At 43.0% G+C, this 27,926-nt stretch overlaps 2 protein-coding genes across 14 annotated transcripts in view; one reads left to right on the top strand and one right to left on the bottom strand.

The window, feature by feature from the left end:
- CFAP221 (cilia and flagella associated protein 221) overlaps nucleotides 1-10,061 on the bottom strand; it is a 35,023-nt gene extending 24,962 nt beyond the window's left edge. For 5 of the 13 annotated variants that reach the window (XM_085228673.1, XM_085228672.1, XM_085228671.1 and 2 more), the window contains exons 1-13: nucleotides 9,884-9,958; nucleotides 8,757-8,817; nucleotides 7,440-7,538; nucleotides 6,892-6,992; nucleotides 6,221-6,307; nucleotides 6,029-6,124; nucleotides 5,453-5,553; nucleotides 3,047-3,150; nucleotides 2,264-2,423; nucleotides 1,642-1,765; nucleotides 1,445-1,556; nucleotides 1,125-1,233; nucleotides 497-584 (exon numbers count right to left, since the gene is read on the bottom strand). In XM_085228673.1, the coding sequence (XP_085084799.1) occupies nucleotides 497-584; nucleotides 1,125-1,233; nucleotides 1,445-1,556; nucleotides 1,642-1,765; nucleotides 2,264-2,423; nucleotides 3,047-3,150; nucleotides 5,453-5,553; nucleotides 6,029-6,124; nucleotides 6,221-6,307; nucleotides 6,892-6,992; nucleotides 7,440-7,538; nucleotides 8,757-8,817; nucleotides 9,884-9,934 (1,293 nt within the window). In that variant the 5' untranslated portion in view covers nucleotides 9,935-9,958. Of the gene's footprint in view, nucleotides 1-496; nucleotides 585-1,124; nucleotides 1,234-1,444; nucleotides 1,557-1,641; nucleotides 1,766-2,263; nucleotides 2,424-3,046; nucleotides 3,151-3,238; nucleotides 3,273-3,357; nucleotides 4,592-5,452; nucleotides 5,554-6,028; nucleotides 6,125-6,220; nucleotides 6,308-6,891; nucleotides 6,993-7,439; nucleotides 7,604-8,756; nucleotides 8,818-9,883 lie in introns of those variants that run through there. The other 8 variants (XM_085228679.1, XM_085228676.1, XM_085228675.1 and 5 more) reach the window with 7 other exon arrangements.
- Nucleotides 10,062-11,596: 1,535 nt separating this feature from the next.
- Nucleotides 11,597-27,220, top strand: SCTR (secretin receptor). Its single transcript, XM_085228731.1, has 13 exons — nucleotides 11,597-11,654; nucleotides 15,208-15,381; nucleotides 17,142-17,252; nucleotides 20,179-20,282; nucleotides 20,570-20,667; nucleotides 21,403-21,535; nucleotides 22,232-22,385; nucleotides 22,477-22,537; nucleotides 23,047-23,116; nucleotides 24,872-24,963; nucleotides 25,059-25,197; nucleotides 25,376-25,417; nucleotides 26,420-27,220. Exons 1-13 carry the CDS (start codon nucleotides 11,597-11,599, stop codon nucleotides 26,594-26,596), a joined length of 1,413 nt encoding a protein of 470 aa, XP_085084857.1. The 3' UTR covers nucleotides 26,597-27,220.
- The last annotated feature ends 706 nt before the right edge of the window (nucleotides 27,221-27,926 follow it).

A 27,926-nucleotide genomic window follows, 5' to 3' on the forward strand; every position in this document is an offset into this window, starting at 1 on the left:
GTGACTGGAAGGAATCAGAAGGCCATAAGAGCGAAGGTGTAGCAGAACAACATGCTGAATTATCTTCCTATGACACTGCACGAGAGTACTGACTGGGTTTAGCTCTTCAATAGCAAGTCATTCGGAAAGGTACAGCATAAACAGAAGGCTGGCTGCATCCAGAGCACTGAAAGGACTGCTGCAATGCTGCACTGTGATGTAGCTAGATGGAAACCTACCAGGTTGAGCAAATGTCTAATTACATTTCCATTAATAACCTAGTAGCTTATCCTTCCCTCCGTCCACCTCCAAGAAAAAACTATTTCAGTAACACTGATACAAAGAAATAATTAAGATATAAATGCACGAGGAAATTCAACTAGCATGGGTTTGTATCAATGTATTAAAAAAAACAACTGAAGATGTGGAGAGCATAATACAATTCACTAGTGCACTGCATGTAGCCTGAAAGTACGAGTTCCATTTTGAATTTATAGAAAAAACAACAAAGACTAACCTTATATTGCTCTTCTTCCCTCTGTCGATTTTCAATAACCTCTCTTTTAAATTCTGCAGATATTGGATCTTTGCCTTTACGGACTTGCCTGTATTTCCAGTAGAAAGAAGAAAAACATTTTACTTAATGTACTGTTTGTTTCACTGTAAGTTTAAAAGGCTGACTCTCTTGTTCCTAAGGCATTTAGGGGTCTGTAGTATTCAGAATTAAGAGCAGATCCGCAAGTGAAACCCCAGTATGCTTATGCATGATTTTGAATTTGGCTTTCCACCTTTTGATGCTCAATTTTATTCACACCATTACATGTTTTAGCCTCGACTTACTGACAACCATAACAAAATCTCCCTTTACCTTTAAGGGCACAAAGCAGGATGGAATGTGTGAGGTTAGATGAATAAGGTTTTCAGGAAGTTTCTGAATGCAACTGTAATACAATTAAAGGTGTCGCTGCTTACACTCGTGTTGCTCTTAGGCAGAGGGATGAAAAGAAAAGTGAAACAACAGTTTCTTAACTGTAAAACAGGTGTATAAGGACACAAAATGGCAGCATTATGAACCACTGCATATTGCATACATCATTCACAGAGGCCTTAGTCAAGCAAACCTCGGTGTCTTAATTAACACTTACCACTTCAGATTATTTGCTTCCTCTTCCTTAATGTTTTGTTTGACTTTTAGCTCAAACACGGCTTCCTTCATCTGCCTTGTTTTTATTCCTTCATTGCCTTGGCAAAGGACTGCAAGAATATCAGAAAGTCACATACTAGATTGAATTTTTAATTAGGAAATAACACCATGGTGATAACTAAATTAATTAACGCACTTCAGGTAAAGTGAATTTCTTACAGAAATAACAATCACATAACCTCAGCAATTCTAAAGCAAAGTTTCTAAACAGAAACCTAGAAATACTGATAAGACTGAGCTTATGCTGCTTAACTATGTTACCTTCTTTCAAGTTCTTAATCTTCAATTTGCCTGGTTCCTGATTCAAAACAGTAGCTACAGCATATGGATTTGACAAGTCCGTGGGGAATTTCAGGTTCTGGTATTCAATTTCCTAAGAGATATAAATTAATAAGAAAAACAGAAGCAAGAAAGATTTTCAGCACAGGAAAGAACTTGCACTTATTATTTCTTCACACCTTTACTTTTTGAATAGCCTTGGATCGTGGTAGGCTGAATTTGTCTCTTCTCCACACCAGTGATTTTCCAACAGACACTGCTTTTTTCTCTGGACGCTTTTGTTGTTTTTCAAATTGTTCTTTTCTAGGCAACAGAAGGAAAAACATTGCTAAGTACTCTGCAAATGGTATCTAATCTTATTGCATGAATTTATATCCCTTCTAGACATACAAGGACACTGGAAATACTTTCCCACATTACAAGTCAAACTTCCTAATCTGGCTAATATCATAGTTCACAAAAAAAAAATAGGTAAAGCTCAAAAAATTGTATCTTGCAAGGCCTCGGCAATAAGAATAACGTAGATCAGGCATCATAAGCTGAAGATGTTCAAGGATAGATGCTTAAGGATATTTAACATTATTTTGCAACAGTTCAAGTTCATTCAGAGGAAGTGCATTCTCAGTGAATGATGTAAGAAAGCAGTTAAAAGTATTAACACTTGTTAACATCAGCTTGTAAATGACATCATTGCATTTAAGTCACAGATACAAATGCCTAAAATGATCTTAGCACAACAGCATTAAATGCCATTGCATGGTATCTTTTAGAACTGAGCAAAGAGCAGTCAGCCACACATACATTTGACCCAGATGGGGTGTTGATGTTCCTGTGAACACACATACATAGGGTTTTGAGTGGAACTGTGAAATCAGTAACTGCATTTTCATTTGTGCTGTTCCATACTCAAGGGGTGAATATTTCACAATTACTTCCTCTTTCCCATTTCCTGGAATGATTCCTGTGATTAAAGAAGAAAAACAGTAAGAGTTTATCTAACATGAGCCCACTTAAGTGTGCTCAAATGAATTCTGTAAAAAACAATAGTAGTGTTTATGTTGATGGCAGTAGGCCTGGAAAACATTTCAGATCTCAAAGTATCTTTCCAGTACTACTAGTTAGCTTAAAACCACTACCCCTTGTCCTCCCTTGATATATTGCAACTATTTAAAACATACAGTCAAAAGGAATATTATTCTAAAGGAATGACCCAAACCAAAACAGTAGCGTAGTTCACCTTTGTGAACCACATATCTGATAGAGTACAAATACTACTTCTGAAGAGGGATGACACATCCAAAAAAAAAAAAAAAATCAGAAAACTTAAAATATTCAGAGTTCACATCAAAGTTGTCATAACTACAGGCAAGATGTTTTTTCCTAAGGTCCTAAGTTCTCCACACTGGGGGGAAAAAAAAACAGATCAGAAGCTTTATGATCTCAGAAGACTATTTGAGCAACTACATTAATTTAAATGTTAACAACTTAGCTGTCAGCATCGACAGGAAGACTGATGTTTAGCACTTTGTCAGCTTATCACCAGTAATTTCAAATAATTTTCAACTTTAAATAGGTGCAATCTACCTGATATCGGTTGGACGGTGAACGCTCTGTGAGGCTGAATAAAATCAATGTGGAATTCAAAGTCTATTGGGCAGCTGCACTGCAGTGGGATAACATATTCCTTACTGAAAAGAGAGTAACAAAGAAATAAAAGTTAAACTACAGTTTATATACATCTTGATATACCTGCTAGTTATTTTCATCTTGACTTACTTCCTCTGACACAGAATCTGATCGCATAAAAGTTCTGAAAAGTAAATTGTATGAAGTTATTTTTGTGTATCCTTACATTCTTGTACGCTGCAATATCTAGTCAGAACAAACAAACAAACCTGGAGCCACAATAAGTACAGAACCAGAAGTCAGTCTCATCCAAGAGCCCTGCTTGGGGAAGAAGATGAAAAAAATAACAAACCCTGCACAATTTTCAAGAGGACTGAGTATTCCAGTACATCAGAATGACTGGACCACCCCAGAAACAATCATGCTAAGGCCTCATTTTCATTAAAGCCTTCTATGTTCCACTGTGGTTGTTGGAGGGGTATTACCACATATCTTATCAAGCCGCCTTGCTTTTATGTGTATCTGTTTTTAAGTATCAAACAGAAACACAAAAATATCATTGTAATGCCATCCATCAACCTAGGAACCAAGTGCAATTTACCCAGGCTTATTCCTGTTTTTTGTAAACTGACTGAAATCATACCCTGTTGATTAGCAAAGAATGCATGTTATACACAGTGTTCTTTTGTAAAGTGCCTTTTGAAATGGCTAGGGAAATAAATAATAATAGCAAGGTCTTTTTTCTCTGTCTTAATATAACCTGTTCATGAAGATGTAATGGCAGATTGGGAAAGCAATTTGTTTTAAGATGTAGTACAGCTTCTACGGTAACCAAAGTGCCTTAAGAACATGGCAGTCATTCCTTTTGTTACCTAATGGATGTTCTGGGCCTAAAGAGAAAGCTGGGTGGTAGAGTGTAGGACTTTTCCTACACTTCTGGAAGTAAAACAGATTTTTTCCACTGATATCAATGGGCTGTAGATCACAGTCCCAGGGATTCTTGTAACAATCAGAAAGATGGAACGCGGAACGGTGACACAGTAGACATAATGACAAAGGAACAAGCACAATGAAATGGTGTTACAAAGAAAAAGGAGAAGCGCTCACCCATCTCTGAAAATTTAGGCTCACAGGGAAAGCTGCCCAAGGGAGGCATCTCCAACCGAAGACTACAGAGGCAGTCAGCCCTTAAATGAGGTCTAAGAGAGATGGAGCCAGGCTCCACCCTTCCAGTCACACAGCTGAACTGCCTTCACCTGTGCTCCCAGGGCTGACCGGATCCCTTCCCCAGGTGCTCAATCAGTGGTTCAGGCTGTAACTCAACAGTTACCATGCAATTCTGCACAGTAACAGGTATCTCAGAGAGCTTTACATTAGTACAAATCAATATAATTTTAAACACAGCTGTTTAATCAATGGTGTTTAATCAATGGATATACAGATGATAAATATATATCCAGGAGCTTGGCTAATATAATTTATATTGGAGGAAATGAGAGAAGATCACTCACCCTGTCCTGGGCTCAGGAGATGAACTCCTGATGGAGCAGATCTCCAGAGAGATCCTTCCCCACTGGCAGTCAGCTCTTAAATGGGTCTAGGAGAGGTGCAGCCAGGCTCCACCCCTTCCTGCAGCACAGGTGAATTGCCTTCACCTGTGTTCCCGTGGCTGACTCATTGCTCGCCTCAGGTGATCAATCAAAGGTTCAGGCCGTGATTCAGCAGCCCCATACACACAGCACAACGAGACACTAATCAACAGATTCTCCTTTCTCCTTTTCCCATTTCCAGTTTCTGTTAACAATTACTACCTATTTGTTTATGAGAGCAGTCAGTGTCACATCTACCAAAGAGACAGAGTAAGATGAAGTCTATGCTATCAGATCACGTTAAATATTTTCAAATAGAAGAAGCAAATCTAATGATTGACTGATCTTTGGTTATTTGTTATCTCTGAATTACAATTACCAGCTCACATTTTAATTTCCAGAACCATTCTTCTTGACAAGGAAGATCTTTTTAGGGTTTACTAGTGCTAAAAAGACGTAGCACTTGGAAGTGTACAGATTATAGACAACAGTCATATTGCTTCACCATACAATGAATGAAGTGAATCAGCACCAGTGTAGACCAGCTAAACATCATATCAACTAAGTGTATGTTTAGTTTGTACAGCATCCACTTTCCTGTGAATGAGTGCCTGAAACAGTTCGTATATGGAACTGCTTTGCAGCCCAGATAGTAGCTAAATTCCTTAAAGCTCATAAGACCTTAAGATGTACAAACAGGAAAATGAGATTTTTCGGGCTTGGTGCATGTCCTACAAGAAGGGGACATCTATAAGGACTTCTGTCCTTAACACACCTCTGACCAATTGATACATCAGACATATTTATAAATGATGGAAATTCCAACACATTCACGGTAGGGTAAGCATGCACAGGAACGACTAATGTATCTTCTCCCTGCAAAAGAAAGGGGGTGAATATTTATTAATTGTAATGAATAAATGTTAAGCCAAGTAAAAGTTTCTGTAATAGCTGGTAGGTAAGTGAGCATGGAGTACATTCAATATCATCTCTGTGTCTGCTTAGGATCTTGATATTCTGCTTGTTTGTAGTATCCATCTGTTTTACCACACTTTCAGTAACTATCTAAAGCACCTCCAGTGCTTCTCTGCTAAGACATTGCACCAGTGTGGCATAAAGTCTGGGCAAAAAAGAAATTACAGAATAATGACTATATTGTATCCACAGCTCTGGGATATTTACAGAGAAAAAAAAAAATAGATGCTTAAACCCAAATACTAAAATCCTCACTAGAAATAAAAACCCACGAAGTTCTAAGTGATTAATTGTACCTTTATTGTAATCATCAAGTTTGAATAGTCCCTTCATTCCATTAGAACTTTAGGTATACTGTCTCATAATAAATCCTCACCTGACAGTGAATTCGGATGCAGTCATAATAATAACGCCACTCATCAGGACAAAAATCAACAGTAAGCACATATGACAAGCCAGGAACAAGTCGATGCTAGAAAATGACCCAAAATAAGATAGAAGACATGTAAAAGCTGCAAACAAGCAGTGCTGCCTGCAAACAGCCATGTTAAGGCTTTCTGACACTTACTGTTTTGTTGTACTTGATCTGAAAATACTTTGTCTGAGGTGGTATAATGTGAGGGTTTATTACATTGCCAGAAATATTTATCAGTTTCTGTAAAACAAAAAAATACCAAAATGATGTTACAATATAAGAGATCAACTGAGAAAGCCAACTGTATGTTTTATGAAACCATCCACAGGCACATTAATAAAGGAGACAGACAAAGGGAAAGCAGAGAGATGAAGAGGAAATGCTCAAACTGTTCACAAAAAAGAAAAAAAAATAAATACATCTATGCCCTGACTTTTGTTTCTTAAATTATATTGTTCCTAGAAGAAGGCTAGGGTTGCTTTAAACATCCGTGCACCAGAGAACACGGTTACAGACTCAGCAATGGTCTGTCCAAGTACGTGTTGATAACAGTCCTTTCCAAAGCTAAAGCATGAATCCTTTGTCCATGACTTGCAAGTCACATACCACTCTAACACACAGACACATGGAAAAAATAAATAAAATAGAGACCCTAAAGGAGAGTGGTGCATACAGCATGGTACTTGTCTGTTTTGTTACCACAAAACCAATGATTTTAAGTGCTGCCTTTTAGAGTACTTGTAGAGCAAATGGCCTCATGACCATAAGCCCAGCTTCTGTTATCCTTTTATGAGCCCCAAGAGGATCCCCGCCCTGACACTTACCAGTGTCTGCTGGTGATGTTTTCCAACTTCATACCCTCCATAGTGTAATACAGCAGGCTCTGCCTGTACAACATCGCCCTTTTTATGTTCTGAATAAACCTCTACAAAGACAATAAACCATGGAGAATAGGAAACCAACTAACACACACATATTGACTGACACATTTAGCATGTATATTTATGTTGAACTCAATGTATTACAGAGAGAAAAAGGAAACAGAACTTATTTGTCTTGGTAAGCAGGTATGACTCTTTAAATTGAGGGTTAAGGTGACATTTACTACCTCAGATCCATGATCCTTTCACCAGTTTATCTCATGGCATCTGTCTCTTCAATAACTCTCCACAAAACCTTCGGGTCAGCCAGGATAAGTGCAGCTATTATTTTTTTTCCTGACTCCATTTCGCATGATTTGGGCTCTCATTTGGGATTTGGGAAACATAGAATAGGAGCTTGGCCTACAAGTTGAAAAAAATTATCTAATACCCTCAAAGTAACTTCTAGAATTGCTCCAAGGTTGGGGAACAGTCAGAGAACACAAACTTACTTGATTCTAGCAGGTGATTGGGGATAGCACGTCTCTTTTTAGGTTCCTCCACCAAGCTGTCCAGGACACTGGGTATTTTCTTGAAGATTTCTGTGGAGACTGATTCAACCACGTCCATGTTAGGACACAATTGGAATCTGAATGGTACTAAAATTCATCAGCACCTAGGGTCAAATTAAAATAACTTAAAGATAAAGCTGTCTTCCCACTGGTAACATCTGTTAGCTAAAGTCTCCTAAAACCATTTAGAATTTTTTTTTTTAAATTTTCCTTCTGAAGTAGATTACAGAATACAACGAATCCCAAGACCAGTTAAAATCCTTCCCCTTACATGAGCAATGGATTTACTGTCTAACATTCTTAATTGTAACTGGTAAGCATAAATATCAGATAGCTAATTGCCAAATATCTTCCAAGGTGGACATAAATATACAGTAAACTTCCAATCATTTCAGAGAGCTAAGTGTCAAATAATCAAACAGGCTTGCATCACTATTCGTTTTGAGATTATTCACATTAGGTCCACAGTGGTACAGAGGCAAGGGCTTGTTCCTTAGGAAGCCAAGCACTGTGTTACTGCTGATGTTACATAGTCACTGAACACCAGAGAAGCCACGCTCAGCCACAGTGCATGGGTCTTGTTGCCAGATACACAACGCTCGATCACGTCTACAAAACTCCTGAAGTCAGTACAAGGGATAATAGCTTCAGACAGCAATTACTTCTGAAGAAAGCTTACAGCTAGAAAGTCCATCCCACTGCAGGAGAGAGCATGGCTAAACCAGGAAAAAGGGCAGGACACTTTTGAGCTAGTAAGCTGAACTTAAAGAAACTTGATTCATCCCAGCTTCCCAAAGCACACCCCAAAAGTTCTGCTGCAGAGATACCACGTGCTAAGGACATGTGTGCAGGATGAGGTGATTCCAGGAGCCTTGCTCCCATGGCAAGCTCCAGAACTTCATCTGTTCTAGGGCTTACAAGGGATACTGGCTGTAGGACATTAGAAGGTTCCTTCTAATGATACCACTATCCAAACCGACTTGCACAGGGATGTTCTTCTAATCTCTCCTGAGTGTTTGGGTTATTAACTCACAGATTCATTTTTAATTTTTAAATATTAATATGAGGGATAAGAAAATTGGCATTTGAATCTTTTGTTTAGATAGCATCAGTTGGGTTATTTGTTCAGTGATGATAACTATAAAACCAAAAGGCCAAGAATATTATAAATCTTGTTTTAAGTAAGCACAGTTATCAGAACATAAACTCATGTAATGAAAAAAGCAAACATTGCACAATAAAAACACTAGATATTACCCATCCACAAGAAGTTATCTTCCCAAATATAGCATGCACTCATTAGCTCTCCTATGAACAGCTGCAGGGAGAGAAGGAGAATCAGAGACTCATACAGTTTGGAAAAGACCTCTAAGATAAACAAGTCCAACTGCTGACCCATCCCCACCACACCCACTAACCATGTCCCTCAATATCATATCTCCACAGTTCCTAAACACCACCAAGAGTGGTGACTCCACCACCTCCCTGAAAAGATACTTCTGAGTTCAACAGCAGCCATTATGGATTTTTCACCTCTTGAGATGCTTCATTTTATGTCTGCTCTTCATGAATGGGAAGCTGAGAGCTCAGCTCAGGATGATGCCGCATTAGTATCAGTGCACACCTGAACGCACTCAGTGTTATACCTAACAGACACTCCTCCTGTCAGGCTCATGTCATGGGGCAACTTTCTTCTCTTGAAGAGTGGTGATGCAGTGGCACAGCTGCCCAGGGAGTGGTGGAGTCACCATCCCTGGAGGCGTTCAAGAACCGTGGAGATGTGGCACTGAGGGACGTAGTCAGTGGACACGGGGGGCATGGGTGGGTGATCTTAGGGGTCTTTTCCAACCTTAATGAGTGTATGAGCTTATTCAGGAATAGAGGCTCGATTAGCTGCTTGAACAACTGTGCTGGTTATATTATCTACACTACAGCAGTACTTCAAGATCCAGTGCTGCCAAAGCTGAATCGTTAGTACCAAAAATCAAAGCCTACGAGCAATATTACTCTCATTTTACTTTGTCACTCTCATACAGGCTTGAATGGCCCTAAAGTGCCCCAATATGTAATTAACACAGATCAATACAGGTGTGAGAGAAGGAAGGCAGAGGCAAAGCAATGCTCTGCACACCTGGGTCAGCACTTGTGAGGGTTGATGAGGTCCCACACTGTATTCTGTGGGCTCAAGCCTGGCATTTGTCTGTTTTTCTAGATTGCTTTAGGTCTTGCAGACAAAAATTGAGTGGTTTCCCAAGCTCATAACATCGTTCTGGTTTACAATCTCACGTAGTATTAATCAACAAATAAAACAGAGGCTTAACAACACATGCTATCGCTACCCTAGCCTCAATATTATTTCCCACTCCGCGACCCTGAGCACACACTTTCCACATGCGATGGAAAACCTGCGAGACGAACCAGGCACACGAGTACATCCACCCTGACGCAGCCCCACTCACCTCCGCGCCGCGCAGCCCGCGCCGGTTGCCGGGTAACGGGTATCCACGCGGGCTGCACCACTTCCGCCCGGCAGGGGGGCGCCCGCCTCCGTCGGGGCGCCGCGCTGAGGAGATTGCGGCGGGGCGGGGGGAGACGTTTATGCAAAACCCGCTTTTTTTTGCACCCTTTGGTGCCAAAATTGGAACGGCCCGTTGCAGGGCTCAACCACGTCGGGCTTCCAAGCAAAAGGCCGTGGGAATATAGCGGAGCAAACAGTGTGCTGACATAGTTCTCTTCCCACGGAAACGCCGTTCGTGTGCGCGTCTCTTGTTTGCACGGTCCTAATGGAGTGTAAACCTGAATCCACATCCGCCTCCGTGTCAGAGGGGCTGAGTACAACACGGGGCTGGAAAACGCTCTGCAAGGTTACCGCAGAGGCAGCACATAAATGCAAAAGGTGGCAGAAACTAGGGTTGTTGGCCAGCAGAGCTGCGGGCTTCCTTGGGATGGTTGAGATAAATAAGGATTGGGAACTGAGATTTAAACAGGTGATTCTCACCTCAGTTTCATATCTCTGTTATGAATATCAGATGCACAGGTTTGCACAGGTGACGGTTTCCCAGGTCTTATCTTGCATCCATCTCCTGTCGAGTCCTCAGCCTGCACACAATGCCAGGGTCACACAGTGCTAGGGTGTTCATTCACCCACCAGTGTTTAAATCCAACATCAGCTCCCCAAAACCCCTGGGCAACCCCTGCCTGTGTCAGCAAATACCCCCCACCCAGAAGTGCTTCCGGAAGCAAAGCTTCCTTGGTGCCACAAACGCACGAGCAGTGGCTTTCAGGACAGGCTGTGACAATGTGAACAGAATAATAAAATACTCTCTGAGCCAAGGGAAGAGGCAGAATGACTTTGCTCCCACTGAGGTGACGCAGCACTGCCTATGTGATTTCTGCAGACTGCTGCAACCACATCGCTTGGCTGCATCTCAGACCCCTTTTAACAACTTGTTTAACCCTTCAACCAGTTTCAACCAAATTCTGTGAGCAAGCAGAGTTCTTAGGCAAAAGTTCCTACAAGTTTTGTGTGGACAGAGGGAAGGAATGCAGAAATATTGGCCCTTTGCAAGGGAAATGCTGAACATGTGGTAACTTTTTGTTGTGATGCCCACTGGGCAGCTGCTGGGCAGGACAGCTATAGCTTGGTGCTTCTTGCCCAGCTCCTAACCTGAGGACACTGAGAAAGATGAGGTAGTGTGTAGGAGAAACAGGGAGCACTGCAATTTGGCTGCCTTAGGGAGCACAGGTAGGCATGAACTGAAGTTACTGTGGTCAGAGCAGACACGGGAAGGGCACCATACTCTTTAGGAAACCCTTATTCCTCCATTATGCTGCTTAGGGGATAGCTTGCTCAACACAGTGACTGGATTTTCAGTGCACAGTAACAAGCAAAGTATATCGTGGTTACAGTCAGTGTCTTGGCAGGTAGATCGAGAGCACTCCCTGCAATCGGGGAGCACTTCATCACCTGTGCCTAGGTGATGGGAGATGGCAAATCAGAAAAGGTAGCAAAAGTTGTTTTGAGACATAGCTAAGGTTTGCAGCTGTCTGAAAATGAGCACTGCTGCACAGAACAAAGTTTGGCTCTTCTTGAGGCCATGCTCATTACTGTGCTAGAAGGAGACTTGTCAAGCCAAGGTTCAGCTCAAAGCCAAGGTAAGCAGAATTTTGCAATAGTTTTGCCAAGGAAACAAAACCTGTGAAAATAAAATGTGGCCAGTTGACAGGGAAGGGGGCTGCTCAGGTACGCTTATAGGGAGGCTGAAATCTACATCCCACCACAAAGTACCACAAGGATACAGACGCAGCGGCACCTTGCATTCCGTAGCATCAGGACCAAATGCAGACAGGCTGATTCTCTGGATCTTATATAAGAGGATGGAGCGGAGCATTTAGAGTCCTGTTCGGAAGATGTGGAAGAACCAGGTCCTCCTGCCCTTTCTCTCATGCCTGGCCCCAAGCCATAGCTCACCTCCAGCCCCCCAGCTCCCCCACAGCAACCTCTGCCATTCCTCAACCCCCACTGCTGAGGGCTGCATGCTCGCTGTGGGAGGCATGTGCAGAGCTGCCGGCAGCCAGAGCAGCACAGCCAGCCTGGATTGCATTCCTCAAACCCGGTTTCCCAGCAGGGCACTTATTCCAGGGCTGGGTCCTCCCCTGGCTGCGTTCTACACTAATGACTATTTCCCCTTGATAAATTACCCTCGCCATCGTGGGGCTGACATCTTACACTGGAGTCCTGCTTGGTCCCTTATCATGGGAGCATGAGGAATGATCGTTCCCCACCGACACCCATCAATAGCAGTGAGGAAAAGCCAGGAAGGCAGGCAGACGATAGCAGGAACATGCCCCACAGAGGTGCTGTTATTCTTGGGACAGGAGGCTACTGCGGAGGAGGAGGAGAGCTTGGAGGGTGGATGGGGGGGTCCTGTCACTGCTGATGCTGGCTGGGGCTCTGCAGCTGAAGAGAAGCATTGGCTCAGGATGGTCAAAGCTGGGAAAGGAAAAAGCGAGGAGGGAAAGGGACAAAGTGAGGGGAGCTGAGAGGCAGGCTGGAGAGCACAGACAGCCCGGTGATCTCTGGTGCATGAGGGATGCGGGAAGCAGGCTGTGGCTGAACATGTGGACCATCTTGGTGATCATCTTCGGGATTTCAGCCATTCTGGTAGGTGCTTGGAGCTATTTATTCCTGATTGCATGGAATAATGTTGAATGAATAAGTGCACCTCTATCTCACAAAGTCGTTGTGTCTTTCCTTTAAAGGTCTGTGTGTAAGCTGGGATTTATTTTCTTTTATTCTTGCTTCTGCTGCTTCTCACACTAATTGACAGCATTCAGACAGACAGATGCTGGCTGCCTCTGTTTCCCCAGCTGTATAAAGAGGATAGTGTCACCGCTTTGGTAAACTCAGGGGGGAATCTCCTCAGGGGAAATGCCCACCATTGCTAATGCCTCCCTTGACAGGGGCTGAAGGAATATGAAGTGATATTTGCTCCACACGTTGGTTTTTCCTTTTGGCTTTCCCCATTTTCTGGGAATTGATGTGCAGATTGCTGCTGTGCTCCAGGCACCCAACACCATCAGAAAGACAGCTGAACCTGGGGTGTCATCTCTGAGTGCTGTTCAGGTGCTTTTCTGAAAAGCACAGAAAATTGAGGGCGAAATCTATCCAACTCCATTGTGAGAAGTTAGGAGACAAACCCTCAGTCCGTATAAAGAATCACTGCTGCATTGGCAAAATCGCTCTTTGTCCCAGCAGGGGATCTGGCTCGCTCTCTGATAAAACCTGCCTAGATGTTTTAATTGCATTGGGAATGCAGTCTGCATTGCTTTCATTGTGTTTTGTACTAAAACATTGACTGTGCTGGTTTTCTTGCCATTTGGGTTTCTTATTTTTAGGTACCACCAAAAAGCTCTGGAAGTGGATGTCTTTATTCAGGGTGCTGCTGAGAGCACCTCCTTCTGCTTGCTCTCTTTCCAGTCCTTCAGAATACAAATTTTATTTATGGCATACAGCCCGGCATCCTTTGTTCTCCCTTAAGCCACTTGTGAATCTTGGACCACTTATTTTCAAATTAAACTGTATGGAAATTCAGCGGCTGCAAATATTCTTTGTATTAAATTGCATTTAGATCCACTCCTTCACAGGTTAAGAAATGCACTTTGGACATCGAGTTAGAACAACCATTTCTGCTTGGAATGGGTTTTATATGATTTGATTTGTTTTGACAAGTTAGATTTTCTTTAATGAAATGAGAAGTGTAGCTAACGTGATGGCTAACGTTTGTTTTACATGTGCTTATACTGCAATGAGCCACCCGCATGCAGACCAAGCCAGTTCTGTTGATCTCGTTACATGTTCAACACTTCAGCACTATGGTTTTTAACATTTTTCCACCGTAGCTTCTGGGAATAATGTAACAGGAGTCAGCTTTAGGTCTGAGCAGTTGCATTTGTTCTTGTGTGTGATGAAAACATTAATTGCTTTACTACTGGTAATGAAATATTCAGCAACAGAGAGTGATAAATAATGTTTAAATGACCTGTCAGTGTTTAGAAATGATCGAATTCAGCCTTCAGCCAACAACAGAAACAGCTAACTGCAATTACATTTCCTTGGACGTGTTACTCCATTTGGACGTCTCTCGTTTTTTTCCAGGATCAAAGGGATTTAATGCTTTTAAATCCTGGTACCAGAGAACAGTTTATTTAACCTGAATTCTTTGCACAAGCAATTCAAGAGAATTCATTTCACTATGCAAAAAAGTGATTTATTTTGGTTTTATTTATTTCATAGCTCACGAGGAGCTATGCAATTTGTCATATTGGGAACGTGGGTGTAGCCAATATTTTCATTGTTTAAAATGGTGGAAACAGGCAAAAGTGGTGCAAGTAGATTTTCCTGCTCACTGGGGACCAAGCAGGTCTGTTACAAATGGGAGTCAGGCTATCATGTTGTTGTGTGGGAGGATTTGTTATCATTAAGCATACTGCAAGGTGAAAAGACTGGGATCTTGTCCTACAATCACCTTACAGTGATTTTCAATACATGCCATTTTAATGGCAGATAGCTGTTTTGTACGTTAATTTTGGCTCAGCTGCATGTAACATAAACTGCACATTCAGTGACTACATCAGAACTGAGTTAAGACTTACATTTTAACCCTTTCTTGTGAGTAAGGAGGGTGGGAAGGAGGGCTGTGAAAGAATGAGCTCAGGATGATTTACAATCAGTTCTCTTGCAAGAAATCTCAGTGAGGTGCTGCTGTTGGCTTGGCTCCTACAGCTCCATGATCGGTAGCAAGGGAACAGGCTTGGGTGGGCTGCAGCCAGTGGACATATTTGGGCTGGTTGTGCAAGTGAATGTCACCTAGGAAAATGAACAGCGAAGGTCTGTGCTTTAACACTGCCAGAAGTGGCTGATTAAGTACTCCAGGAAAGTCCAGCAGTTCCCTGAATGTTTCTGCAGTCCTTACGAAGATCACCTTGCTCAGGCACTTTGTTTAGCAGAGCAACAGACCCATTTCTCTCAATAACAATGTCAACAAATGGGAGAAAGCAGGAACTGAGTCTGTACTTGCCTACTGCTTCAGAAAAGAGCAGACTTAATTAAGAAAATTGACTTATTTCAAGGCAATACTGCCCACAACCAATTGACTGCATCAGATGGAGAGTAGGAGCATAAGGAAAGCAAGTCTTGCTAAGTAAGTTTTAAGAGGAAAAGTAATTCTGCTGCTTCTATATTTTCAGATCAGGGCTGTCCCTCCTGTCTGCGACCTCCTGAGTGTCTTGAAAAAGGAGGAAGAAAACTGTGCTGAGATTTTGTCCCTGGAGGCAAGGAACAGAACGCCTGAAAATGATTTCCTCCTAAGCTCAGGTGAAGGTGGGTGAATGTGCAAGGTAAAAGCTGTTCTCGGGTCAGGTGGGTACCTCAGTACCCCCACGTTCCTCCAATAGGAGGCACACAAGCAGTTATTTAAGCTTGCCTATGACTGGAGAATTAGCTCTGGCAGCAGCTGGGTCAGCAGCCCACATAGCACTCAGGATCAGGATGGAGGCAACAGATATTGTGTCTGATCAGCCATCACCGCTGGGGGTGGGTTTGTGTCATCCATAACCTTGCAGACTGAACTGATCTTGGATGACTTCTGTAGACCATGAGGTGCCAAGATCCTCATCAGCACGAGAGGTGACGGTGCTCCAGGAGATGTGCTCTGTGCAGGGTTTCGAGCAAGACATGAGGCTTTTGCTTAGTTTCAAAGCCTTCCTCTCTAGCTGAGGGTGCTAAGACACATGAGAGTTTCACTGTCGCCTGGCCCACAGGCAGGACTCGAAGGAAAGATCTATTGCATATTTTTTAGCTTGCATTTTTCTCTGTGTTATCCATCCTTGTGATCCATGCAGACTGATGGGTGTGAGCTCTCACACTGATGATAGTGGAGTACTCAGAGCAGTTTGGCAGATATTCCAAAATGCAGATCTGTCTCATTGCATATAAAAGAGATTTAATCCAAATCTTAAGCATCCCCTTCGGTATTTTAATACAGGAGACCACTACCCTATGTGTCCCCTCCCTAAATCCACACAGTAAGAAGCTAAATGATCAGGATGGTGTTAAATCTCTGAGAGTGCGTTTCCAATGGCCATCAAAATAGCTCTTTAAACTCTGTTGTGCAAAGGGGATGAAATAGGGCACAGTGGTGTGAGTTCAGGGCTACCCATGTAGCAGAAAGCATTAAACTGAAAATGGGCAGAGTGACTCAGCCCGGGTATGTCACTGTAACTCTGCAAACACACCTTCTCCTGGCAGAGAAACTCCCCAAAAATAAACAAGGACAGGGTGCACAGCTGTCCTCATGTAATGGTTTCTAAAGAGAGAGCACAGGAATTTCCTTCTGTTGGTCTTTATTCAGTGAGGGTCTGTTACCTTGGTGAATTATAAAATAATGGTTTTATTACAGGAAATAATGCTTTTAGTCTGCAGATTTCTTCATCCTTTAATTATCTGCATGTCTGAGTTCTGGGTGGAGATAATCCTGCAGGACTTTAGTCTAAAGAAGAAAAACAAAGCTCTGGGGATCCCATGCCTGTCCTCACTGTACCACGCAGGGAAAGAGAGCAGCTTTGCCCAGTATCATTCTGAAGGTGTTTAAACTCTTTGTCACGTTGTGCTTCTTTGTGTTTACACAAGGATTATGCAAAGAAAACATCAGGCTGATTCAAAGTGGGAGCTTTAGAAAAGTTGAAATGTGATCTAAATGTTTCACATCTGCTTTCCTTTATCTTTTCAGCACCATTCAATAGTTCCCAAACTGGGAGGACTGGGAGCAGAGGAGGGCCTGGTGTAAGGCTCAGCACAGCCCAGTTTGCTCTGTGTCTGGCTGACCAGAATGGGATGCTGGGGTTGGTCTGAAGCCAGCAGGACCTGCTCTGTCCCATCCAGTTCTCAACAGCACCAAAAAGGACTCACTGTCTCACCCCTACCATAGCTGCTTCAGCCCTTGGGTGATGCTGCACTTTGCTGGGAGATGTGGTGTGGTGCTTCATTTTTGGGAGATGCCGCATGATGTTTCATTGGTGTGTAATATTGTATGGTGTCTCATTGCTGGGAGAAGTTCCAAAGTGTTTTGTTGTTGCCCCTAGGCAGATGTGCTGGGATGTGGGATAACATGAGCTGCTGGCCTTCATCTGCTGTGGGATATACTGTCAGTGCTCACTGCCCCAAATTCTTCCAGATGCTGACCGGGAAACAAGGTAATACTAAAAGTACACTGAGTGTTTTTTGTTCAATGTGGTATTTAGAGAGATGTCGCCCTCAGATCTGAACTTGAAGGAAATTCTGTCCTTTTAAAGCTGGATGGCCATTTAGCAGCTCCATTTCCATCACTAAGCTAAAGGTGAGAAGATGTTGCAAGTTTGTTTTTCTTAGCCTGACAAAGAAAAGTGGAGGAAATAAATGCTGTCATGTAAAGCAGCTTTTTCACTTAATTTCTTAAGGGAAGGGAGCTTTCTTTAGTCAGCTGTCTTTCCTTTCAAGTAGCTCTTTGGTCTCAACCAAGCTTGACAAGAGAGCGAAAATTCACACAGCATTAAGCTCATGCAAGCTTTGGCAGAAACAACAAGCCAGGTAGGGGGAAAGGACCTCTTTTGTGCCTTCCTCAAGAGGAAATCTGCTCTGGGGTTCACCCATTAGCTGTGACAGTCTCCATACGAAGAAGTGGCAAAAGTGCACAGAACTCAGGTTTCACCATCCCCATGGCTCACCAAACTCCTTGCTCAAAAAGGGATGGGCTCAAGGAACTGTCTTATTTTATTATTATTATTTTTAATGTATTTATCAGGTGGAAATCAAGTGACATTTATTCTCAGTACATTACAGTAATCATGAGCCACTAAGTAGTAGTTTCTACCTGCTTTCTGCTCATTTCTACTTTTGAACAATGTCTGAGAAATGTGCTTCCATTTCTCTCTGTGAGTTAATGATTCAAATCAGGAGAGCTTGCTTTCTTTAGTTATAGAATGTGAATTAATGAGGTCCAGTGCTTACAGAAAAGCAGGCATTGATTTTGTGGAAGGAGAAACAGGAGACAACATATCAGATTGTCTAATAAGGATTAGATAACTAGGAGGATAAGCATTTAGCACTCTAAATAAAATCAGGCACAAACTGTTGCATCAGAAGAAATACCACGCTGCTTTCTGTACATACAGACAGCAGCTGCCCACTGAATCCTGTAATCTTGCATAAGGACAGGGGAAACACGATACAAAGTCACAGATTGCTGAGAAAATCATCTGTCGGGCACGTGCTCACAAATCTTCAGCACAGCAATACTGAGCCTTAAATGTGTACAGTGCAATCCGCGCTGGTGCAGCCACTAGAGGGATCCGCTCCCTGCCTCTGCCCGAGCAGCCAGAATCTGCTTGGGAGGAAAACAGGAATTTGGACATCCAAAGGTCATAGCTACATGTCAAATGAGCATTGCATTATCTTGGAGACAGATAGGCTAACAGCTTCAAACTTTAGTTGCTCTCCTGACTGAGAAGCTGAGAGCTGAGCCACTTCTGATAAGCACTAATCAAAGTGACAGCGTTCAAAACAGAACTTCTCCAGGCTGAGCAGTCCAAGCTTTCTCATATAATAAGTTCTCCTGTCCCTTGATCATCTTTGTGGCCCCACGTTAGACAGAACAGTGGGGAGAGATGTTTGGGAGAGCTCTTTCTCTTCCTTTTGTTGTTGCTGAACTGCAGCAGAATACAGAAAACCTGTTTGAAAACAATCCTGGCCCTTCCAGTGATGCTAAGCTGGAACAAGATGTTCATAAAAGCATCACAGTAATCGTGTGGTACTGACACACCCTGAGCTCTTTCCACATGGCGATCTCAGCATGTTTGTAGTGCTTTGCAGTTGTACAGAGGTGGGTGCAAAGCAAGTGAGGGCACGTTCTCAGGTCACCAGGATTAGTTCAGAGGCAGCAAGAGCCCCTGACTGTCCTGACAGCCCCAGCAGGGCTCCGAAAAACATAAACCACTGTCAGATACCATTGTGTGTGTATCTCCCTCTGTTCTCTGAACACTGCAGGGATGTTCTGTAGAAACTGGATGCCTCAGAGTCCCTGTGGCTAGTTGTGTACACAAAAATAGACTTTCAAAGTGTCTTCTGTCAAGGTTTCCACTAAGAACGGCTGCCGATTTCAGGTTTTCATTCCAAATAGCAGTGAAACAGGACACTAAAGTGTGTCTCCTACTGGACAGATGCATATGATTAGGACAGCAGGCAGTGGTGTTATTTCTTTGCGAAAGCTTCTCTTCAGCCTATAGCCCATACCCACATGGTAGAGCCATTTTCTGCCAGTGAGATTGCAAGATGTTTAAGGCAGGACTGCCTGCTTCCACAATTATTGCAGGACATGAATGTGAGCACGTTCAAACCTGTCCTGCTTAACCATGTGCATCTTGGTGGCTCAAGTCTCACTTGACTTGGGGAGTTGGACACCCAAATAGGTGAGAAAACTGCCCTCTACATACATCTGTCTGAAAATGAGATGAATTCTGCAAAAGCCTCTTTTTCTCCAGGGACTGGGAAGACACAAAGGATTCAATGAACCTAAGCGTTTTGCTTTCAGAAGTCTAACTTAACTGAGTTAGCCTAGCCTCTGATTTCCAGTAAGTGTAAGATAATGCCTGGACCTGACTGTGGGGGCAAGCCTTTTATTTTCCATTTAAATCTTATCGATAAAAGCTGAGCTGGTCTAACATTTTGCATTCTTTTCAGACTGTGACAAAACATGGTACAAACCTGAGTTGGGAACATCTGAGCAATTTGTATGGAGTATGAATCCGTGATTGAACGAGTCGTATGTTTGCTGATCTTGGAACACTGGCCAAGAAACACCAGATGTACTGAATAGTATTATTTACGTTGCAGTTAATAAAAACACATCCATCACAGTCATCCCTGAGTTGGCAAACAATATTATGACCCACACAAACACACTGGGCAAGTATCAACATCATCAGCTCAGCTGCATTTCACCTCCAGCTATGCAGAGCGCACTGCCTGGGGAGAAAGTGTTCCATTGCTCTTGGAGCAACCCTACACGTTTGTGACTGACTAACAAAGGTACAATTTAAAATGGTTACACCTGGTTTTGCCTTTTTTGTTGTTGTTAACATACAGGTTTTGTCTATCGAAACTGCACCAGCGAGGGTTGGTCCGATCCATATCCAAGACCAGATATTGCTTGTGGCTACAATGTCAATGACACAACAAACGAGGCGAGAGTGAGTCTGAGTGCCTGTGATCTAGCACTGCTTCTTTAGAGCCCTGGGGGAGGGACGTGCTCAATCTGATAAATAGAGACTGAATAATGTGATTTACCTCAAGCAGGGTTGCGTATAGGTTTTCTTCAGCACAAATGTTTCTTCAAAGGCTCGCTGAGATTAAAACTTCAGCAGCTGATTTTAAAGAAAATCTACTTGTTAAAAAACAAGGGACAGCCTTCTTTTGCTGTGGGCTGATTTCTAGCAGATGATAAAAGGTGAAGATGAGAATATCTGTTCCCCTGCAGCGTTCCTATTTCATGACCCTGAAGACCATGTACACCGTTGGGTACTGCACCTCCTTGGTGACACTGACAATAGCCTTGGTGGTCTTGGCCTCTTTAAGGTGAGGAGAAGCATCACTGGCTGGGTTTGATCAGGACCTCTGGTCATCTTAGCAAACACAGATACTTCTGGTGTCTTTCACAGCAACTTAAACATTGTAAGTATTTCTGCAAAGCTGCACATAAATCAGTGATAGGAATGAGCTGAGTTCTGTTTCCCCAAAAATGTGAGAGATTTGCTTTGTATTATGTTCTCCTGCCTTCTCCAAAATGTAGCTGAACATAGTTTGCAGGCTGAGGTTTGCACCACCTCCATGCTAAGATTTTGCCATGATGTCAGTAGTCCCTGGGGCAGGGTCCCTTTCCTCCTGCTGTTCTTCCCCTCACTGGAGACTAAAAACTTTGCTCTAAACACCGCTGTGTTGACTTCTGGGAAAGCATTGCATGTTTACAGCAGTGACCTGATAGACAGCTTATCTTAATGCATCTTTATAACCTGGAATTTGCACTTTAGTCCTTATTCAGTGACCAGTATGCTAGACCAAGCATATTGGCATGAAATCCTAGTTCTTCTGGCAACATTTGTCTTTTTTTAGTACCTGAGCGGAGCAGATGTAACTTCAGCTTTTCAAGGAGTCCTTTAGGGTATCCTTGTTTGGAAATGCACAAATCTTCTTTCCAGAGACAAAAAACCTGTGTTTTAATTTGTCAGCTCAGCATTAAAAAACTGACATGCTTCGTCTAGGAATGTTATTTCACAGGAATGTTACTTCATAGGAGTTGTGTTTTCGTTACAGGAGACTTCGCTGTACGAGGAACTACATCCACATGCATCTCTTCACATCGTTCATTTTGCGAGCCTCATCAAATTTCATCAAAGATAATGTTTTATTTTCCTCTGAAGACACAAACTACTGTGAGGCATACACGGTAACCCTCTGCCTTCCAGCTTGCTCCATGCTTCAGCTTCCCAGCAGGATCTCATCTGTAGCTAGCATGCAGGGAAGGAAATCTCTGTCTTAGCTTTTCACTTATCATACTCAGGGAGGTATGAGGATGATAAAGGAACCCAAGCTGGAGCAAACACACAGAAACTCAGGTGTGCTTTCTCATGACTACAGATACCCATTTGCAGGTATCTACGATCCCACCAAGTGTTGGAGCAGAGGGCATCCAGGTTGCTCAGAAGTAGGTGTCTGCATTCATCTGCTGGACAGCAGTGACTGGTGTCCACAGAAGGCACCCAGTGTTCAGTACATGGACAGAGAGGCACCAAAATATGACTGCCACAGTCTATGAACACGAGATAAACCACCAGGGTGGAGATTCTTGCACGAATCATAGATCCTGGTAAATGGTGCTCAGAGGGAAAACAGAAGAACACATTAAATATTGCTGACTTGTAGTACAGTTTGAGAGCTGCTAATAAGATGTAAGTTTGCAGCCTCAGGATCTGGAAGAGAACCACATAAATTTGGAAATGTTTTTTTCCTCTTCTTTTAATTGGCAACAAAATATCTTGAAGATATTTGGGATCAGGGCCCTGGAAAACATGTTCAATGCTTTAAACTCTCTTGAAAATAGATACAAATGACAGGAAAAGTTAATTGCCCTCTGTTTCCTCAGGCTGGCTGTAAGCTTACCATGGTCTTCTTTCAGTACTGCATCATGTCTAACTACAGCTGGCTCCTCGTGGAGGGACTGTACCTCCACTCTCTCCTGGTCATTTCCTTCTTCTCAGAAAGGAAGTTCCTTTGGTGGTTCATCACCCTTGGATGGGGTAATGGTTCTCCTTTTAGTAAGAATAATTGTCAGTCCATTGTGCCTTTGGGGTGGATTTGTGGGGCAGTAACTGGCATTTTCAATTGCAGGTGCCCCAACTGTCTTTGTTGCTGCATGGGCGACCGCAAGACAGCTCAGTGAAAATGTTGGGTAAGCTGCTTGGAAAGAGCTAAGTTGGGCAGATTGCTGTGGGGATTTCCTGCTCATTCCACACCACTGGCAGCCAAGCAAATCAATCGCCACTTAATTGCGGTGCATAACTGCACAGGGGGAGAAGAAAAGTCTGGCTAAGCAAGCTGAGAGGGAGCTTCAAATTTCATTTGAGCATTTCTAGGGGTGGGAGATGACTTTTAAGTATGAATTCATCTTGTGAAGTTTGAAACACCTGCACTTGATCAGTGAAGCTTTGTTCTTTTCTCCCTTGCAAAGTTTTGAAGCAGGAAAAACATCCTGCTTCAAGGGCAGGATATACTTCTTGTCCAGTGCAGGTGGACAGTTTTTTGCTTTCCCAAAAATATTGCACCAGATAGGTGGGAACAGGAAATTCATATTGTAGAAGAGGAAGTAGGGACCTACCCGAAATGCAGCACAGACCAAATCCCTTTGAAAACAGACCAGTGTTTTGATAACTGAATGCACCTTCTCTTCTATTTTTGCAGGTGTTGGGACATTAACACAAATGCCAATACCTGGTGGATCATTAGAGGCCCTGTAGTTCTGTCTATTTTTGTAAGTCTTTTCTGGAACAAGCACATTCAAACTGTATTTTCAAATATTGTCAAGTTAGACATCATCTACTCAACATACTTTAGAAGTGTGTTAGTGAACCAGTCTTAGACATGTGCCTGAACTGGTGTGACACATGAATTACTGCTTAAGCAACTTCTGCACAGCAGGGATTAGTCAGTAACCAATGCCCTGAAGCTAAGTTGCAAGGGAACGCTAGAACATCCTCCCAAGAAGCAAGAGCCTGAAGATCAGGTTTCCACATCCTGTTGATTTCATATGAACTTGGCTGGCTTGTGGAAGCTTGTTTTGGACTGTTTCAAGGAAGGCTTTGGAGGAGAAACCGAGATGCTATACATTTCAGTACAATAGCCTTTGTGTCTCCTGGTCGCTGCCCCTCTTAGCAAAGCCAAAAACAACTTGCCTGACACGATCATTAACTTTTGTTTTCAGCAATGAAAGCAGCTCACAGGTTTCACACACTGTAGGTCAGTAGACTGCAATTAAACTGTTAAGGCATTACTCACTGAAACGAGATATAGGCATTGAAAATCAGTGTGAACCTGCTGGGTGAAAGGCGGAGCTGATGTAAAGAACACTTTGGCACAAATAATACTTTACGTCTATGGTGTGAGCAATTGCTTGTGCTCACATTTGTAGCTTCGGGTACCAAGGCCCTGGAACTGCTGTTTGGAGATAGTTGGTCACCCAAGTATGGTGCCCTGGGGGTCTGCAACGATTCATGTAAAGCTGCAGTAGAGGAAGGTGAGAGCTGCTAGTCTCGCAGCCTTCTGGCACTCGGAGCCAGAACCCAGGGGTTTGCTGAGGTTTCCATGTTGCCAGCAGGCTCCATTATGTTTTCAAAACACGAACTGCAACACTTGCACGCTCACAGAAACCCAAGCAGAGGTGGTGGGCTCAACCCTGCGCTCATTTACCACTAAGCAGTCCCTTCACCCTCACAAAAGCTGCGGAGCACACAGGGATTCAGGGTCAACGAAGCCCTGGCATTGGCTTTTCCTAATAATTGCAAGGTGAAACCCCAGTCCTCGTTCACCTCTGAGAGTTCACCCCCATCCCCTCGAAACCCTGATCTGCCTCGGGCGGAGCCGTCTGCATGCTCCTGCCTGCTTACCTAGCAGAGGCTTTTCTCAAGCCCATAAGCCACATAGGCAAACAAACAGCCAGTCCTTGAGAATTCAGATCTAATCTCTTTATTCCTCTCAGCACACGGTCCTTAGCAGTTCAAAGGGCAGAAAATCAACACTGATAAGCTCCTTTGTGCTCCCTGACTAACGTGTGTTGCTGTGCAGCTCACTGGCGATTCTTCACAGTGGGAATCCTCCCATTCCCAGCAGATTTTCATCAGTAAAAAGCCGATACGGCTGAGATCTGATCTTCTGAGTTAGGGAGAAACAACAACAACCACCAACACAACAGAATCCTCAGGCCTGAACCCCATTTATTCTAACACCCCCACTGTATTTCCCTGCCTTTCCTTCGTGGCCAGAGCTAGCAAACACTAGGAAAGCCCCTAGAGGCCAGGAAGGCTGGGAGACATGGGACAAGGATGGAGACAGTGACAGCTACTAACCTACATATCAGCTCCAGCCACTCCATTCTCCCTGCTCAACTACAACACTCCCAGTGGCTCTGCTGAAGCCTGGCAGCTCCACTTGCAGTCATGGGACATTACTGTTGGCTTAATTTTTTAATAAGATCTTTCATTTTCTTCTTCTATTTTTTTTTTTTCTCCAGGTTAATTTCATTCTCTTTGTTGACATTTTAAGAATCTTGATGAGGAAGCTCAGCTCACCTGAAGGACGGAGCAGCGATTTCAACCAGTACAAGTAAGTCCTGCACACTGCAACTTTACACTATGTCAGCCCTCCTTAGTTCCTTCTGCCCCTTCTACACCAGCTTTCCCCTTTGTTTCTGCTCTCAGGAGACTTGCCAAGTCAACACTTCTCCTCATCCCACTCTTTGGGGTTCACTACATCATCTTTGCTTTCTTCCCTGAAGACGCAAGTAGCGGCACAATGGAAATCCAGCTGTTTTTTGAGTTGGCTCTTGGATCGTTTCAGGTAATATTTGACAAGCTACTCTTTTTAAAGCAATAAGAGGAATAACATGTAGCTCTGCACAGAACAGAGCCCTAGTGGTAATAACAAGCTGCCTGATTTCCTTTCAGAGATCTCCTTCAAATTTAAAAGCGGAAACTGCAGTTCTAATTCTGTGACCACAGTTCTTTTTATCTTTCAGGGTTTTGTCGTGGCTGTACTTTATTGTTTTCTTAACGGTGAGGTGAGTTTTGTATAGATAACATTCTTTCCTGTTGCTCAAGTATCTCTCATGAATTAGAAGGATATGTTCCCCCATGAGTTACACATTTTATTTGAGGATTTTCTTCCCAGATACTTAACATCATCCCTGAAATGCCTCCCAGGCAAACCTAGGTCATCATATGCCAGATGCAAACTTCACTGCTCAACTACTGCAGCCCTTTCCTAAATCAGATGGCATTATTACCATCTGGTAGTGGAGGATGGGAGTACTACTCCACACACTGTCACACTGAAAATCAGAGCCCAGTCCTCATGTATGATGTCATCATCTGCCATGCCATGTGTTTTCTCTGCTTGATCCTTGGGGAGGGAATTTAGAAAAAGCTGTATCAGGTCTAGATTTATTAGGACTCTCACAAGGCAAAGACTTTGAAAGATGACTGTTGCCTTTGTAGTTGCATAATTCCCAGCTCCTGGTGCTGGTAGAGGCAGGGAGAAGTGTCATCCAAACCTGGGAGATCCCAAGGTTATTGGAGAGGAACTGAAAAACCAAACTGTTAGTGCCTAGAAGGTCAGAAGGAAAAGTCTCTTAGAAAGGAACGAGGGCTTCGAAATGCTTTGAATGGTGCTTTAACAGAGTTTCAGAAAAAGTGGTTCAGAAAAGAAAATCTGCACTTATTTTTTTTACCCTTAGTGTCAAAACGTCCTGTTTTGTAAATACAAGAATCCTTGACAGATCCAAACCAGACACTTAACTAAGGCCAGCTAGTCTCAGTAAACAGCTTCACCAATAATTAAACAGAAAAAACAGGTTGACAGAAAATCACGTAGCTACAGCAGCATTATCTCCAGAAGTGACAAGACACAGGCCCTGCCCTCGTCCCTTAAATGCAGCTTAAATAAATAAATCCAGACCTTGGCAAAGGTGACAATCTCTCCCTTTCCTGTTATACTGCTCTCCTCGGCGCAGGGCTCCAAGATAAACCAGCCAAACCAAGCATTTTGTGATCTTTCTACCTAGGTTCAGCTGGAAGTTCAGAGAAAATGGAGGCAGTGGCACTTAAGCAAACACCTGCGTCAGCAGCTCAGCACCTCAGCGAGTAACGGAGGAAGCGGCGTAACTCAAGAGATGCAGGTGACCAAGGCGAGTCCACCACAGGACAGGAAGGCAACTTCCCAAAGATCAAGCATGCTTTAACACTGCACTCTTAAGGGACACCTCCATGCTCAGATACATGTGGTTAAACCTCATGGACTGTGCTGGGAGCCTTGTGTATATATCCCACAGCGGGACTTGGCTGTAGACCAGCACTTCTTGAAGCACATCTGTTTGTCTATATCCTCTGTAGCACCAGAGTTATTTTGCAAGGCAAAACGGGCTAAATCATTATTCTCTTCTTTGGGTTTCTGACCATAGTCATTTATGTTTCTGTCCACACTGATATTTTTAAGTTGCTATTTGTACCTTAAATATAGCTCCTCGTTTTCTGTGTGGCTCCCTTCCAATCCTAGGCCAGGCTGGTGGGTTTCAGATGTTTTGCCTTTCTTCTGCTGTTGAAGTTAGAAGGACATTCAGCTTTGCAAGATGGTAGTTACAAACCATTCCTTGATAAAGCCCATGGGTTTGATACGCAAGCCAATTCACACTTAGAATTTATCAGGGTTCCAAGTCCTTCAGTTGGGGTGGACAATGACAGACAGTGAATACAAACCATGGTCGAGCTTTTGCTTCAGCTGTGACTGCATATGCATTGCATGGGTACTTTCCAGTGATGGAGTTTTCTTCCTTTGTCTCTTCTAACAATGGAGATCTTTAAAATAACAGTGGTCCAGTTTGGTTTTTTTTATCCACGTTTTGTTTGTTTGTTTGTTTGTTTGTTTTTAAAGGTAGAAAAAGCTATTTTAGCAAAGTCCAAGAGTGGCCATGAAAATTGCCCTTGTTTGAGCCTCAAAAAGATAAAAGAATTCAGCTAGCAATGCATTCAGGTCTGCTATTTGTTTCTGTATCTTTACCCCTTTGAGGCAGTCCTTACCAGGCGTTCCTTGAGGGCAAAGATGACTGAATGAAATTCCATCTGTCACTTTATCCCTGCTCCTGGTCACATATAAGACATCATCAAAACAGACACAGCTCTGCCAAGTGCTGACAAGAGGCATTCCCCAACTGCTCTGCCAAAACATGTCACCTGCAGCAATGGGAGAGCTGAGCATCCTCAAAAGCAGGGGGGGGGGGGAAAAAAAAAAAAAAAAAATCAAATATAAATGGGTGAACTGGTTTCCAGGAATTAATTTTAAGCTTGGAAACAGCAAGGATTTGTGTCAACTTTGTCCTCTAAAACTCAGCCAAAATGAGTGCAAAGAACAGCAGAAACTAGATCGGTGTGAGTGAGAAGTGAGAGCCCACTTAGAGGTAAAAGCTCCTGCTTCTCACTGACTTTCTGAAGTCAAGCAAACCCTTCAAGTTCTGAGGCTTTTACTCAGTCCCAGGTCATCTTGTAAGACAGATGTTTCCAAAAAGAGACAAGCAT

The sequence above is a fragment of the Meleagris gallopavo genome, chromosome 7 (genome assembly GCF_905368555.1).
Source record: "Meleagris gallopavo chromosome 7, MGAL_WU_HG_1.1, whole genome shotgun sequence".
Taxonomy (NCBI): domain Eukaryota; kingdom Metazoa; phylum Chordata; class Aves; order Galliformes; family Phasianidae; genus Meleagris; species Meleagris gallopavo.

What these genes read in the sequence shown, in the direction of transcription:
- SCTR (XM_085228731.1), top strand. Translation starts at nt 11,597, where the DNA reads ATGCTCATTACTGTGCTAGAAGGAGACTTGTCAAGCCAAGGTTCAGCT. An exon ending in ACTACTGTGAGGCATACACG is followed by an intron (nt 21,536 to 22,231) that starts GTAACCCTCTGC and finishes CTGTTTCCTCAG; the next exon opens with GCTGGCTGTAAGCTTACCAT. An exon ending in TGGCTCTTGGATCGTTTCAG is followed by an intron (nt 25,198 to 25,375) that starts GTAATATTTGAC and finishes TTTATCTTTCAG; the next exon opens with GGTTTTGTCGTGGCTGTACT.